General features: G+C 45.5%; 1 protein-coding gene across 7 annotated transcripts in view; it reads left to right on the top strand.

The window, feature by feature from the left end:
• Positions 1-14,945, top strand: part of IFT122 (intraflagellar transport 122) — a 74,317-nt gene that overhangs the window by 36,894 nt on the left and 22,478 nt on the right. For all 7 annotated transcript variants that reach the window (XM_028518026.2, XM_036030769.1, XM_036030767.1 and 4 more), the window contains 5 exons: positions 454-618; positions 2,767-2,964; positions 7,900-8,040; positions 11,594-11,647; positions 14,686-14,847. In XM_028518026.2, coding sequence (XP_028373827.1) covers positions 454-618; positions 2,767-2,964; positions 7,900-8,040; positions 11,594-11,647; positions 14,686-14,847 — 720 coding nt within the window. The remainder of the gene's footprint in view (positions 1-453; positions 619-2,766; positions 2,965-7,899; positions 8,041-11,593; positions 11,648-14,685; positions 14,848-14,945) is intronic.

Raw genomic sequence — 14,945 nt, 5'->3', positions numbered from 1 at the left:
ACAGGACTATCAAAAACAATAACTGATTGCTTTCACCATTACCCTCATTATCATCATCATCATCATCATCATTATTTTGCTGTGGTTATACCAGATGTCTTGTCAGTGTTTATAGCAGCCTCTTCCTGTGTTAGTGACTCAGATCTCTGCTGGATGGTGTTTCCTAGTCCTGCATTTGGGTAATGTGGTTAACAAATCCCCATTCAAGCAGACCGTCAAGTGAGTTTGTCGTGTCTCGGGGCTGACGTGTCATTACTTTGGTAACCTCTGATGAACTATACCCTGGAATAAGCTCTGGCCCCTTTCTTTTAATGAGCCCTTTTCTCTGCAAAGAGCCTCTAGTGAAGTTATAGGAGTTGTTTTTGTAGAACACATGGGATTCCAACAGCCTGGCAGTGTTCCACAGTCTTGTTGCCATGGTGACTCACACTTTTTTCTCTGAAATTTTGCCAGATTCTGAAGATCTTTGTGGACAATCTCTTTGCCATTGTCCTACTGAAGCAGGCCACAGCCGTACGCTGCTTGGACATGAGTGCCTCTCGAAACAAGCTAGCCGTGGTGGATGAAAATGATACATGCCTAGTCTATGACATCCACACCAAGGAACTGCTTTTTCAGGTGAAGTCCCAGGGACTGCCCAGGACATAGTCCTTTGATTAGAGACCCTCCTTTAGCTTCCCAGTTCTTACAGAGGGTGCTTATGCTCTGGCTTCCAGGTAGGTCTCTGGGTAGAGCAGTAAGATATAAGGGTGTAGGGGCTAGGAAGGGGTGCAGAGTCTAAGGCACAGCCCGCCCATCCCATACACCAGCTGCAGGAGCTGTGTGAGTCTCTTTGAACTTTGGTTTCCTTGCAAGTGAGATAGGCAAGTAACATCTTTCTTACAAGGTTACTGAGAGCAGTCAATGAATAATACTAAATCTAAGTGGGGCATGTTGTAGGCTCACAGTGCCTGGGTTAATGTGATGACTTTTTTGAAAAAGTCTGTTTCTCACCTACTGAAGGCTGCCTGCCTCTATGAGTGACCTAAAGACACAGTAAGGAAACAGAACCAGTTTTATCATCTGAAAGGCATGGGGGGAAAAGCCCTGCCTTCTATTTATTTCACAAGGATGCTATAAGAGCCAGCAAAATGTGAATGTTCTGGGGATAGGCATTGTTTACACATCATTTGGTCCTGTGGCTGGAGGAAGTGTGTCACTGAGGAGAGAGCCTGAGGCTTCATGCCCAGCGCCTGGTATGCTTTCTGCTGAACTTAGTGCTTCTCTTTGCCTCTTTTGGCTTTGTAAGTGGTCAGAACCTGATTGCCTGAAGTGAGTTCTCCTAAAGCTAAAACCTCCCCTGACTGGCTTTCCTAGATACTAGGAAACCTTTAGTTTCCTAGTCTAATGAGCAGATTGAGGAGTGAACCCCCTATCTGGGCTCTTCCTTGTCCTCAGGAGCAGAATCAGCAGGGTGGAGGTGCTGGAATAGGGAGCTGCCTCTGTCACTTCGAAGAAGCTGCCTGGCTACTACTAGCCTCAGGTGACTACCTGTTGATAATAACTCACTCACAAAATGTAGGAGGCAGAGTGGTTTAGGGAAAAGAAAGAGCATAGGCTTTGCCTTCAGACAGATCTGGGCTTCATAATTTACTGTGTGATTTCAAGCAAATTTGTGAACCTCTGAGAGTCTCAATTTCTCCTTACCTCTAAAATGGGACTAGTAATTTCCCCCTAACAGAGTTGTTACATGACGGAACATGATACCACAGTGCCCAGCTCAGGGTCTGGCACGAGGCAGGGCCTTCAGTGTTACTTCTCTTCTCCCCAGCCTCAACACTACCCCCTCTAGGCAGGTTAGCAGCCCCCTGTTGTGAATCTGTGTCCAGCCTAGAACCATTTGGAGTGGAAGGGCATGTGTCCCGCCCTGTTCCCACTGAGGGTTCTGTAGTAGGCTAGGGAAGGGAATTCTCAGCTCTTGCCAGGGGTCATTCCAGCTATCTTTTTCTCTTCTCCCTTGTTCCTGCCCCCTCCAAATGCAAATAGCTATGTTGTTTTTTTCTAATTATAAAAGTAATCCATGCTCATCATAAAAGATTTAGACATTTTAACAGATTTGCAGAAAGGTATGAACATCTGCTGGTCCCTGGGTCTCCAGAGCTGAGCAAAAACACTTGGAGAGGAGGTGGGGGAAGGAGGTACCTCCCAGAGTGATTGTATTTTTATAGTGTGCAGATTGTAAATGTAGAGACAATATGTTATTCTTTTAATTTTAAAAATATCTCACAGTTTTTTCTTCTTATTATGAAAAAGTAGAGGTTCATGACCAAAAGAAAATTTCAGGCAAAGAAAAAACAGAAAATATAAAGCACCCACAATTTCACCCACTGAAAGACAATCACTGTTAATTTTTGGACTGTATCCCTTTAAACCTTCTTCCAGGTGTAGCTACGTATACTCATTCCTTAACAGAAGTAGAATCTACTTGACTGATTTTCTCACTTATTTAATAGTTTAGTTCTCCCTTAATATTTGGGGATAATAATTTTTATTCAAAAGTAGTTCTTGCTAATTCAAAAATTCCAACATACAAAAGTGCGTAGAGTTGCTTGCCTCTGTACTGCTATCCATTTCTTCGGATCCCCTTTTCTTTCCTTGCCCTCCATTCCACTGTTAGCAATTTAATGTGATTCAGGCTTTAAAAAGAGAACTTGACTGAATGTAGGAATGAATGGTGCCAAAGCCCAAGGTGGTCATCACAGGCTCCTCACCATCCCTGCCCCTCAGGAACCTAATGCCAACAGTGTGGCTTGGAATACCCAGTGTGAAGATATGCTGTGCTTCTCGGGAGGAGGCTACCTCAACATCAAAGCTAGCACTTTCCCTGTGCACCAGCAGAAGCTGCAGGGCTTTGTGGTCGGCTACAATGGCTCCAAGATTTTCTGCCTTCATGTCTTCTCCATGTCAGCCGTGGAGGTGCCACAGGTAACTCAGGGTGCCCGTCAGCTCTCAGTAATGGTAGGGCAGACAAGTTCAGGAAAGCCAGGCCCCCACTCACGGATGGTTTGGGGAGGGAGTGGTAAAGAGAAAGGGAAGAGAGACAAGAATGGCAGCTGTGATGTCACGGAATCTGAAGTCCTGTCTCCACTCCATGTAATCTATGTGTCTTTGGGCAAATAGCTTAACATCATTGAGCCTCCATTTATTTCTGATCTCCCTTTCCTGGTAGGGATGGGGAAAGGTATGCAGGGTTGTCTGTCAGCAGATGGAGTTGTGTTTCACTAAGAGCCATGCTTGGAGCGGAGTGGAGCAAGCCAGCAATGCTGAGTCCAACAGGGCATATGTACGGGTATTGAAGGGGGTGGCCTATGTGAGAGAAAAAGAATACGGGTGGAATGAGGTGTGGGGGCTGAGGTCTGTGAGCCAGAAAGGGAACACAGGACTATCTGCAACAGTCTCTCAGACTAGGAGGAGGCCAGAATAGAAATGGGAGGCTAGGATGTGAGCCATGCCCACTGCAGAAATGTCATAAAATAGAGGTAAGACCAAGGAAAGACTAGCCATCAGAATCCCACCCTCAAAGAGAATTGCTCTTAAATATTTTTTAAAATATCCACCCAGACCTTTTCTACATGTATATGTAATGTATGCATAATATATAATCAGGAGTATATGATTGTATACAGATTTTTTTTAACTTCAATGTATTTATTTATTTATTATTTTAATCATTGTTCAAATACAGTTTTCTCCTTTTTACTCCCAATCCATTCCCCCCTCCCACCCTCCCCACTTCCTTCCCATTATGTGTACAGATTTTTAAACAAAAGTGAAATCGTACTATGAATATTGTCACATGACTTTTATTTATAAGTATTGCTTGTATAGATGAAACCTCAGATTTTCTTTACCGAATGTGGACTATAAATAAGAGAGATTTTTTAAAAGATTTTATTTATTTATTTTTAGAGAGGGAAGGGAGGGAGAAAGAGAGAGAGAAACATCAATGTGCAATTGCTGGGGGCCATGGCCTGCAACCCAGGCATGTACCCTGACTGGGAATTGAACCTGCGATGCTTTGGTTTGCAGCCCGCACTCAATCCACTGAGCTACGCCAGCCAGGGCATAAGAGAGATTTTTAAATCACCTTCCTTGATCTCTATTTTCTGATTTAACCTAATGCTTACATGTTGCAGTCCCATTACTTTGTGTGGATTGTTGGCAATATGGCTTTTTCACTTTACATCTGCTGGAGACATGGCTCCATGTCGATACCTGTCCTTCTCTAGCAGTTTTAGATCTTAAAATAATTATAGATTTATATAAAATTGTAAGATATCATGCAAAGATCCTTTATATAACTTTGCCAGTTTCCCCCACTGGTAACAGTTGTGCAATACTGCAGTACAAATTATCACCTGTATAGGATGGCTTATCCACCACTGACAACCCAACCCATGAGATCCCTGGTGTTGGATTAATGTTTATTATAACCACACCACACCTTTCTCTCTGCCGCCCCGCCGCCTCTCCTGGTGTTTTTTGTTTTTGTTTTGTTTTTTTAATTTATTTTTAGAGAGGGAAGGGAGGGAGAAAGAGAGAGAGAGAGAGAGAGAGGGAGAGAAACATCAATGTGCAGTTGCTAGGGGCCTTGGCCTGCAACCCAGGCATGTGCCCTGACTGGGAATCGAACCTGCAATGCTTTGGTTCTCAGCCCATGCTCAATCCATTGAGCTACGCCAGCCAGGGCTCTCCTGGTGTTTTTGTGGCCATTTTTTTGTCTTCATGGATCTTCCACATCTTACTCAACTCAGTACCTGTTGTTAGACATTTGTGCTGGTTGCAGCCTTTTGCTGTTGTAGATAGTGAGCATCTTTTCCAGCTAAGTCTCTGCACCTATCCCATCATAGCTCCTTGGTATAAATTCCTAGAAGTGAAATTGCTGCATCAAGGGCTCTTCAGGCTACATTTGAACGGTTTTTAGACCTGTCTCCAGATCACCTTTCTGCTAGGCAACATCAATTTATGATTCCTCCACACACCTTCTCGCCTTCACTTACCCTCCCTGACTTGGCTTCTTGTAAATAGTGGGACTGGAGTTCGTTTCTTCCTCTCAGCTAATGATACCACTGTTACTCATTGCTGTCCGAATTATTAGTGCCTGACACAGAACAGTTATTCAATAAATGTTAGTGGAATTTAGACCTCAGGAAAAAGAAAAAAAAGAAAGCAAGGGAAAGAAGGGAGAGAGGTGAGTGGAAGTGGCAGGAGAAGGAGAAGCAAGAACTATCCCCGTGGACTGTTTCCTTGCAGTCCTCATCTGCTCCACATCCCAAATCCTTGTACCACATCCATCAGAAACCCAGTCTTCCTCAGTCATGCCAAACACGCTATGCTGACAGAAAGTTTTTTCTCCCGAGACTGCCATCCTGACCTCAAGATAAATGCAGTTTGCTGCTCCCTGACTTTGGCTGCCCAAGAGGAGCTGAAGGGGGCGGCCTGGGGCTTCCTCTGCCAAGCTCTTAAGATTCAGATGCAAGAGTTCCCCACCCCACCCCCCAAACCCCTACGGCTGCACTAAGGCTATCCTGCTGATGCAGCAGGTCAGAACTGCCAAGGGTTAGGAAAGGAAGCCTCAAAACAAAGGCTATTTATCTGTCGCCTCTGCCTCCAGCTATCCTGTGGTTTAGACCTAGGGAGGAGGGAGAAAGCATCAGACCCACTCTGGGGATTTCTGGTTTCCTTTCGAAATTTACATCATCTTGTGCAAGAAATGGTTTGTCAGGACTGCCAAGTAGGGCAGCAAGCCCTAGTTGGGCTTCTCAGGGCCGGTGGTGACTTCATGCTTGGAATGCAGTAGCAAGATAAAGTAGAGCTCAGAGGGCATTTGTTCAGTTAGGGTATTTTTAAAACTCCAACTCTCAGATTGTGCCCCCGGGTGAGTCCAGATGTTAACCATTTATCGAATGCTTGATTTTGGTGGGCCTGTTGGAGTCCCTGGCCCTCCGCATGGGGCATTCAGCATGGTGAGAAGTTACATGGTTTAGGGAAAGGAATACTGGCCTTCTGACTGCCAGCTAAAGCAGCCATGACCTTGAGCAACTCCTTTCCTCTTTGGGGCCTCATTGCTTCACTGTGCAGTGAGGTTAAGTATAGCCATCTTTGAAGTTTTGTCTGGCCCAATTCCTATCATCATCATCATCATCATCATCATCATCATCATCATTAACAGTCTTAAAATACCAAACACTACAAAACAGAACTAAATTGGAACAGAAGGTGTTCACTAAAGGAGTTTATTTAAAAAGCTCATTGTGCACGGGGAGTTTGAGAAAAGCTTCCAGGTGGTGATCTTGTGCTGAGCCCTGAGGTCTGGAAAGGCAGGGAGGAGCAGCAAGGGTGTTTCAAACAGAGGGGAAGTGGAGGTGGGAACAAGTTTGGAGAGTTTGGGAGATGGGGAGGAGCTGGTGCTGAGAAAATACTGTGGATGTAATGAGTATGGTCATTTTTTGCCCAGCACTTCATCAGTCTTCACGGTATTTCTTTTGTTTGCCCATGGTGGCCTTTGAGCTGGGCAGGGCATCTAAACAGATGTTCATTTACCCCCAAAATGCACACAGTGAGGATGTGGTTGAGCCTGACCTGGATTCTAGCTCAACTGCTTCCACGTCCATACCCTGCTGCCACCTAAAGGGAGGGGAGGTGGGTGGGGTGCCACGGTAGGAAAGATGAGTACTCAGAAGCAGGCACATCTTGCTGGCAGAGGGTAGAATGGCTTAAAAAGAAAAAAAAATTCCTTCAGCTCTAAAGCTAAAAAATGAGACAGGAAATTTCAAAGATTAAGGCCCCAAATGGAGAAAACAGCACTTCCAGCTCCACATTTGGGAACCATTAGCACAGAGGTACTGGTTGATTTATCTCCACTGCCTAAGGATCCAGGAGAGATGTAGTTCCCTTCAGCACACTGGCCTGAAAACAAGGGCAGGGCCTTTTGTTGTGAAAGACACTCAGACCCGCTCAGATTTGTTCTCATGCACACACACGTCCGAGAGGTCAGCCCGCAGTTGCCCTCCCTGAGTTTCAGCTCCTGGGCTATAATCAGGGAGGGATAACACCTCCGACACAGGACTGTTGGGACAGCTCCAAAAGCACTGTGTAAGTCACACAGCAAGGCAGCCCATTTGGAAGGAGGGATGGTAGGAATGTTTTCAACATCAGGGAACTAACAGAGGTGTGTCTAGAGCATTCCTGGGTAACCTGGGGCAAATAATTTACCTTTCTGGAGGTGAGAAGTTTGTTTTCTCAGGCCTCTTTGTAAGAGGCCATTCCATACCCATTCCTCACAGTAACATCGTTCATTCTCCCAGCAAATGTAGGTTGTGGGCCTGCTGAGGGAGGGTAGTACAACCTACTGTTGCCCTCAGGTTATGCTCCGCCTCATGGGGGAGACATGCTTGTAATTACAACACAACTGGAGATCTGGACAAAGAGCAGAGGAAGCTCAGACTCCTTTCCTTGGGTCAGTGAAAACTTTCGAGAAGAGGCAATGTTTTAACAGGGCCTTTAAAGCCAAATAGATACTTCCCAGAGGCTGAGGAGAGGCAAAGGCATTCCAGATGAGAGTGACATCTGTGGTGAGGCAGGCCTGGAGATGGGAGAAGCCAGTGGTGGAGAGGAGGATAGGCAGGAGGTTTGTACTGCTGAACAGGATGGTTTGGCTATGAAAGGGGGTGGCAGAGGGGAAGGCATGTACAGTGGGCTAGGGTGTGGCTGAGAAGGATACTGATTAACCACTGTAGCATTGCTCTGCAGGCATTGGTCATTTAGTCAGAGCACACATCTGGAGTCAGCCTTTGTATGAATCTGACTCTTTCTATTGCTCTGAAAACAATTTTCTTTCCTTTTGATGAAATCCTGCAGTCTGCCCCCATGTACCAGTACCTGGATAGGAAAATGTTCAAGGAAGCCTACCAGATTGCTTGCTTGGGTGTGACAGATACTGATTGGCGGGAGCTGGCCATGGAAGCTTTAGAAGGATTAGAGTTTGAAACAGCAAAGAAGGTAAGCATCTAATCAGCATGAGCTAGAATCTGGTCCTAGAAGGGTCCTTTGAGGAGGCACGGGGGCTCCAGGTGACGTATAGAGAGGCAAATGTAAAGTGCAGTGGGGTTGGGGTTTAAGACTGGCCTGGTTCAGCTTTCAGCTCAGCCACCTCCTAACTGTAAGTGGGAGCCTTTCTAAAGTTGCTCATTGGTAAAATTAGGGTGATGATAGGCCCCCATCCTCAAAAGTTAATAAGGATCTAATGTGATAATGCCTGTAAAGCTTGACACAGGAGAAGCATCTGATAGATTTCTAGCTGTCACTCTTATTAGCTATCATCAAGCTAAAAGCCTGACACATAATAGGCACTCCATAAATGGTAGCTTTTGTTATTGGTATAAGCACTTATTGGCATTAGGTCATTTATTACACAATGCCTGTGTTCCTTGGCATTCTGCTAAGTATGGTGGAAGAGATGGTCGAACTCTGTGATTCTGACAGCGGTGTCACTCCCCACGTACCTTTGCAGCATGATTCATGAGTTTGATTCATGGTGTCATTTCCTGGCTCACTCTATTAAAATTACAGAAATGGCTGAAAAAACTTGATCCCTTTCCACACATTATTAGAAAGAGCCCAGCCATATCTCTGAGTTGGCTTTCCATCTGGAACCTGAGGTGTGGGGAGAAGGAACGGCCTCCAACCCTCTCCCCTGCTTCTCCCTTCTGTCTTTATCTTTTCAAAGCCAATTAATCAGATACTCATTTTGCCCACATACCTGAGCTAGTAGGGAAGGAGTTGCGGAAGTATGTGGTGCCATCTCCATGGTAGGTTAAAACCTCTAGACATGAAAAGAGAGTAGACTGAGACTAGATGAGGATTCAGAAGCCTGGCTGAGACCAGCTCTGCCGTGTACAGGCTGGATGACCCGGGTGAGCCACCTCTCTTGGGGCCTCGTCTCCCATCTCTGCAGTGGGGAGGGTGGAGACACTAACTGCTAAGCCTGCCTGACAGTGTCATCAGGTTGAACTGTCACATTGTAAAAGGGATTCTAAAACTAGCAGTAGTTGTACAAATGCTAGCTGTTATTGAAACAAATACAATTATAATTATATAACTATCTTTTATAGTTTTAGATCTACTGTGTCAGAAAAGTGGTAGTAGAGGAGGGCTTCAAGAATACAGAGGAGGAAACGTTTCCATGGAGGGAGCTTCCCTCTCCTACCCCAACACAAAATGCCAGAAGTAATGAAGAATAACAAAGGATTCCTAGAATGTATTTTGTTTTTAGCCTGGAACGAAATTAGACAGCAGTGCCTAGCAGCACAGTGTTAAGTGCTCAGCAAATACTTGGATGAATGAAAACTAAACTGGAATGGCCTTCCATTTGTTTAATACTTGCCCCCAATTCTGTATCACTTCAGACACTCCTTGAGAATAGAAATCATTGTATTAAAGCCACAAGATTTTGACCATAGACTATAACTTGATCACTCGATCCAAACTCCTAATCCCCAGTCTTTCTTTTCCTGCTTTGCCAAATATCACTCAGGCTTACATGGAGGTGGAGAATGGTTCCCGGTAATAGACTACTGTTCCCACTAGATGGCAGAGGAGAGCTGTTTAGCACCCAGGACCACTGCCCTGAGCAGAACTGCAAAGCTTCTCTCTTCCCACATTTCCTTCTGCTGAGGTTATTCACAAGCCTTGTGACTCTGACCACTCTGATCAGAGCACCTCTGACTCTGCAGAACGTCAGGGCTGAAGGAACTTGGAAACAGATTTCTCTCAGTGGTAGGGAAGAAGTAGGTCCAGGGCCCCCTAGCTGGAAAGAAAGCTAGGACTGAGACCTAGAAAGCTCCTTTCCTACCTGCTACTCTGCCAGACATTCCAGGTTTCCCTTTCATGTTGCTTTAAGGAAGCCCAGGCCTTGAAGATGGTTTATTATTGCTCGGTGAAGAACACAGGTGTTCGTAGCTCTCCATATCTTTGCTCATGTGATACCTTCTTCCCCCTTTCAAAGAATTCCTCTTCAGGAATACCAATTTGCCAGGTTCCCTCTCTGTGATGCTTTACCTAATCCTGCCTCCGCTATTGCCCATACTCAGTACATCTGTGTTCTCCAGGTTATCAGTTCATACCTGTATAGCCCTGTATCTCCCTGTATCTCCCTTAGCTCAGGGAGATTTATTCATGTGTTTTTTTTTTAAGAAAGTAGTTCATTTTTTAAAAAAGATTTTATTTATTTATTTTTAGAGAGGGAAGGAAGGGAGAAAGAAAGAGAGAGAGAGAGAAACATCAATGTATGTTTGCTGGGGGTTATGGCCTGCAACCCAATCGTGTATCTTGGCTGGGAATCAAACCTGCGACACTTTGGTTCGCAGCCCATGCTCAATCCACTGAGCTACGCCAGCCAGGGCCATTCATGTGTTTAATCTGCCTGCCTCCCCTTTTAAGAATATGAGCCCCCTGAATTGGGGAGGGGGACAGGAGCCAAGTCATATTCATCTCTGGGTCACCAGCCTGACAGGATGCCTGGCCCCGTGGACTGAAAAGATGAAGTCACATTGTGGTCATCTGTGAGGCGCCAGAGGCTGGGCGACTTCCTCATTTCCACAAGTCTTTTTAGGATGGAGGATGTCATGCAGCTAAGTAGAGGCTGCAAATGGCCAGGGTTGTTGTTCTGCATTTCATGTTCTGAGACATGCTGCCTCCTCTAGTTGCGTGTCAGCCCATTTCAAATGGGACAGTGTAAAGGAGCACAGCTGGGTACAAACGTTGACAGCAAAGCCACATGAAGATCACCCTGACATGGTGCATTATGATCCTCTAAATCCCTTACAGCATTTGAGAGCAACAAAAGAGTCTTAGTTACTGTCAGTTTGCATGAAGATGGAAACTTCCAGCAGCCCATGGGTTAAAGTCTCTGGCTTTACTGTGAGTCCAAGGCAAGAGCTACACTTTTAGGATTTACGCAAGAGTTTGCCTTCCAGGGACTTGGAGTGATTCATTCCCGACCTCCCCCTTCCTTCCAGAAACTATCTTTATTCCTTCTCAAATCACCCCCCCCCCCTTTTCTCCCTTTATGATGGTACTGTGGGCTCTGGATGGCCTGTGTTTATGCACTGTTGGTAAGCATAGCTGTCTCCTGTTTTCTGTCCAAGTCACCAAGATGTACGTGCAGTCTCTCCTCAGTCAGTACGTCTTCCCCACTCCCGCTCAGATGCCACTGCCACAGAGTGTCAGACTGGCTCGTTCTTCCCTTTTGCATAGAGATTCACCCAAGCAGGCACCATCTCAGGCTGCAATATCACAGTTTTGTTTCACCTAATCCCAAAGTGATTGATGCAACAAGGGTTTCTTTGCTCTTTGTATGGACTAATCCCAGGGATAAAGCCGAGCCTCACTGGGTGGTATAACCCTCCTGAACACACAGTGATTAATCAATGCTTGCTACTTTTCCCTCCTGACTGGCTCACTTTCTAAAGCTTGACTTCCCACCCCCAGCCAATCATCTACTTTTGAAGCCCAGAAGGCAGCTGATTTTATTCTTTTATTTCTTCCTCTGTAGGCCTTCACCAGAGTACAAGATCTCCGATATTTAGAGCTCATCAACAGCATTGAGGTAAAGATGAAGTGTTCTTTCTTCTCAAGAGAGCACAGACTCGCTGTCAGTGGTTCACAAGCAGCTTTTCAAGCAGGCAAGAGCCTTGAGGATGTGTGAACAGAGCCCACTGTGTCTGGGTGCCAGGGCCACAGCCTTGCCCTTGCGATGCAGAGTGCCATGTTGGGGGAAGAAAGCACATGGGGGCAAGGAGGAGCTGGGGGTGGTAGCTGGGTTCCTGATCTCTGAGCTTTGATCTCTCTACCTGGCAGAGTTGTTGGGAGGATTAAATAGTTTCTCAGTAATTGGTTTTCATCCTTGCAGTGGTTGTTAGCTAGTTACCACCCTGTAGGGCTTCAATAACATGCCAGTGTAGGAGGCATTTCCCAAATATGTGTGATCTACACCCCACCTGTGGCAGTGGGTCCTAGGGAGGGAGGTCTGAACTGGGCGCCCAGAGAGCTCAGTAGCCCTGAGCTCTCTATCTAGCCTATCATTCCTGGCTGAGAACACCAGCCGCATCAACTAAACCCATAGAGGGCTAGGATGGATGAAAGAGGCTGGTTCTACAAGCACCATTTGCTGGGTGATGGTAGAACATACTCTTAATTCCTGTGTATTTTAGTGCAGTCTGACTGTCTGTGAAAAGGCATACATATTTTTTCTCCTGAACAGATTTATTGTGAGGCTATGGAATGTGAGATACATTTGAATTACCATATGGAAGCAGTGAAGAAATCAGCAAATGTCTTGTGCCTTTGATTCATTCAGTATAATAAGCACCTGTTGTGGGCTGCACCTTGTGCTGAGCCCAGTGGGCAGCGCTAAGTGGAAGAGACCTACAGGAGCTCCAGGCCTGCAAGGCCTAATAATTGTTGCCATTTGCTGACTGCCTGCTCTGTCCCACGACATGATCATGATTGATGTGTATATTTTTTAAAATCCTCAGAACAACTTAATGAGTCAGATACTGTTTTTATCCCTATTGGATAAATAAGGACACTAAGGCTCAGAAAGGCTAGGCCATGTCCCCAAGGGTCCACAGACAAGAGCTTGGTTCAAATTCAAAGCCAGTTCTATTTCCCAAGCTGTCTTTACTCTAGGCCGTGTGACTCTCTAAGAAGTTGCTTCTGTTGTATTCCCCACACACATATCTGCTTCCTCTCCCAGCACTGTCATAAGCTGCATTTGTGTTTTCTGTTGCTCGCTTACCTGCATGGTGAAGAGTTTATTCAGAGCCATCTATCCAAAATGCCTAGTATCATGATCAGGGGTGACATTTATCATTCATCTGGTCTGGATCTAGGGGTCTTAATCTATGCAAAGGTGACTGACTTTTATGGGGACCACCTCTTGTCATTTACCAGGTCTTACCAAGTTTTTGTCTTATTACTCTCTCATCTAGTGTGCTGTGAACTGGGTCTCTTGAGAAAGAGTAAAGTGCCTTTGAATGAGGATCAATTTTGGCTGCTCTAAGGTCTTTGTTACTTTGTTTCTAGCTACTTGGCATTATTCCAGAGAACCGAGGTCCCTTACTAGGCTCCTTTTGGATAGATGAGAGTGTCTACACTGATGATGAGAGAAGAGAATCTGCCCATGTGACTTCACACATACTGAATAGACATAAACCGATTTTGTTGAACATGGTGATATTCTGTGGCCTAGAATGAATATGCCGTAAATTCTATGCCTACTATAAACTATTTCTTTTGTTGTTGTTGTTGAAGATTTTATTTCTTTTTAGAGAGAGAGGAGGGAGGGAGAAAGAGAGGGAGAGGGAGAGAAACACCAATTGGTTGCCTCTTGTGCACCCCCAATCGGGGACCTGGTCTGCAACCAGGCCTATGCCTTGATCGGGAATTGAACCAGCGACCTTTTGTTTCACAGGCCAACACTCAGTCCACAGAGCCACACCAGCCAGGGAGTAACCTATATCGTTATCTCACTGTAAGACTTTAATTCATTTCCTGTAATTAGGAGTCAGTTAATTTGGCCGATTAGCCTAAACCTTATAGTTTCTTTTTGTTTTTAAAAATAATTTCTGTCAGTGGGGAAGCATGTTGCCTCCAGCTGTTAAAACTTTCACCAGCTTGTCTGGGAGTTTGATTCAATGTCTCATCTTCTTCCACTGGATATACTTGCTAGAAAACAAGCAAAAGGAAACTGCTGGGGATGAGAGATTGGGTGTTATTGAGTGTTTACAAATACTTGAGCTGTAGACTAATGAATGTTCCCTAACACAGGAGAAAGGAATGTGCCAATTATTTCTGTTCATCCTCAGCACTGCTACATGTTTATGTGTATGTGCATACGTGTGTGTGCATGTGTGTGTACATGTGTGGTGGGGACACAGGCGTGGTGGGGATCATCACTGTTTCCAAAGGTGTCTTATGTGGTCCAAAGAACATCTGGAATCAGACAGACCGAGTCCAAATGCCAGCTCTATACGACCTCAGTCTGCTCTTTTGAATCTCAGCTTCCCTCAGTGTGACACTTGGGTGGTACCACCCACCCTTGGGTCCATGTGGGAAGCGTATACCTAGTGCCTAGTGAGTGCTCAGCACGTGGTATTGCTCATCTTCACTTTAGAGACAAGAAATAGTGAGACTCAGTATATTACTTTATTGGTCTCCTCCTGGGGAAGAAACTCTAAACTTTCTCCATGTCTACCATCATCATGAGCCACAACTCAGCCAAACCAGGCCTGAGAGATCTTGGGAGCTTGGGGCCACCAAGGAGTGGACAGTGCACACTATCCTAAATATGCATTTGTTTCCTTGGGAGAATGTATAAGAAAGCAGCCCTGAGGAATTTCCATTAAACAAATAAAAGTTTGCATCTCTTTGATCTTCACTCATGGAGCCGGGAGGGAAATCTGCTTTTGTTGTCAAGCATCCCCAACAGAAACCTAGGTGAGAGGCAGAACAGCCAAGGAGCCAAGCGTAAGTTCCAGTAGGAAGGTCCAGGGGCTTAACTTGAAATAGCAACAACTAACCTTTGTAAAGGCTGCTTCCTGCTATGGCTGCAGAGGCCGTTTCCTGTGCTTCTAATTTTTCCAGGAGAGGAAGAAGCGGGGAGAGACCAACAATGACTTGTTTCTGGCAGATGTGTTTTCCTACCAGGGGAAGTTCCACGAGGCCGCCAAACTGTACAAGAGGAGCGGGCATGAAAACCTCGCACTCGACATGTACACTGACCTCCGCATGTTTGAATATGCCAAGGTAACCCCCCCACATCCTGGCCCAAGCTGCCACATGGAACCCACCAGTGTTCGGACACTATGGTGTTTGAGTTGTTTGGCCCCAAGAGGTGGTACAGA

This window comes from Phyllostomus discolor, chromosome 7 (genome assembly GCF_004126475.2).
Source record: "Phyllostomus discolor isolate MPI-MPIP mPhyDis1 chromosome 7, mPhyDis1.pri.v3, whole genome shotgun sequence".
Taxonomy (NCBI): Eukaryota; Metazoa; Chordata; class Mammalia; order Chiroptera; family Phyllostomidae; genus Phyllostomus; species Phyllostomus discolor.
This window is presented reverse-complemented; position numbering and strand designations above follow the sequence as displayed.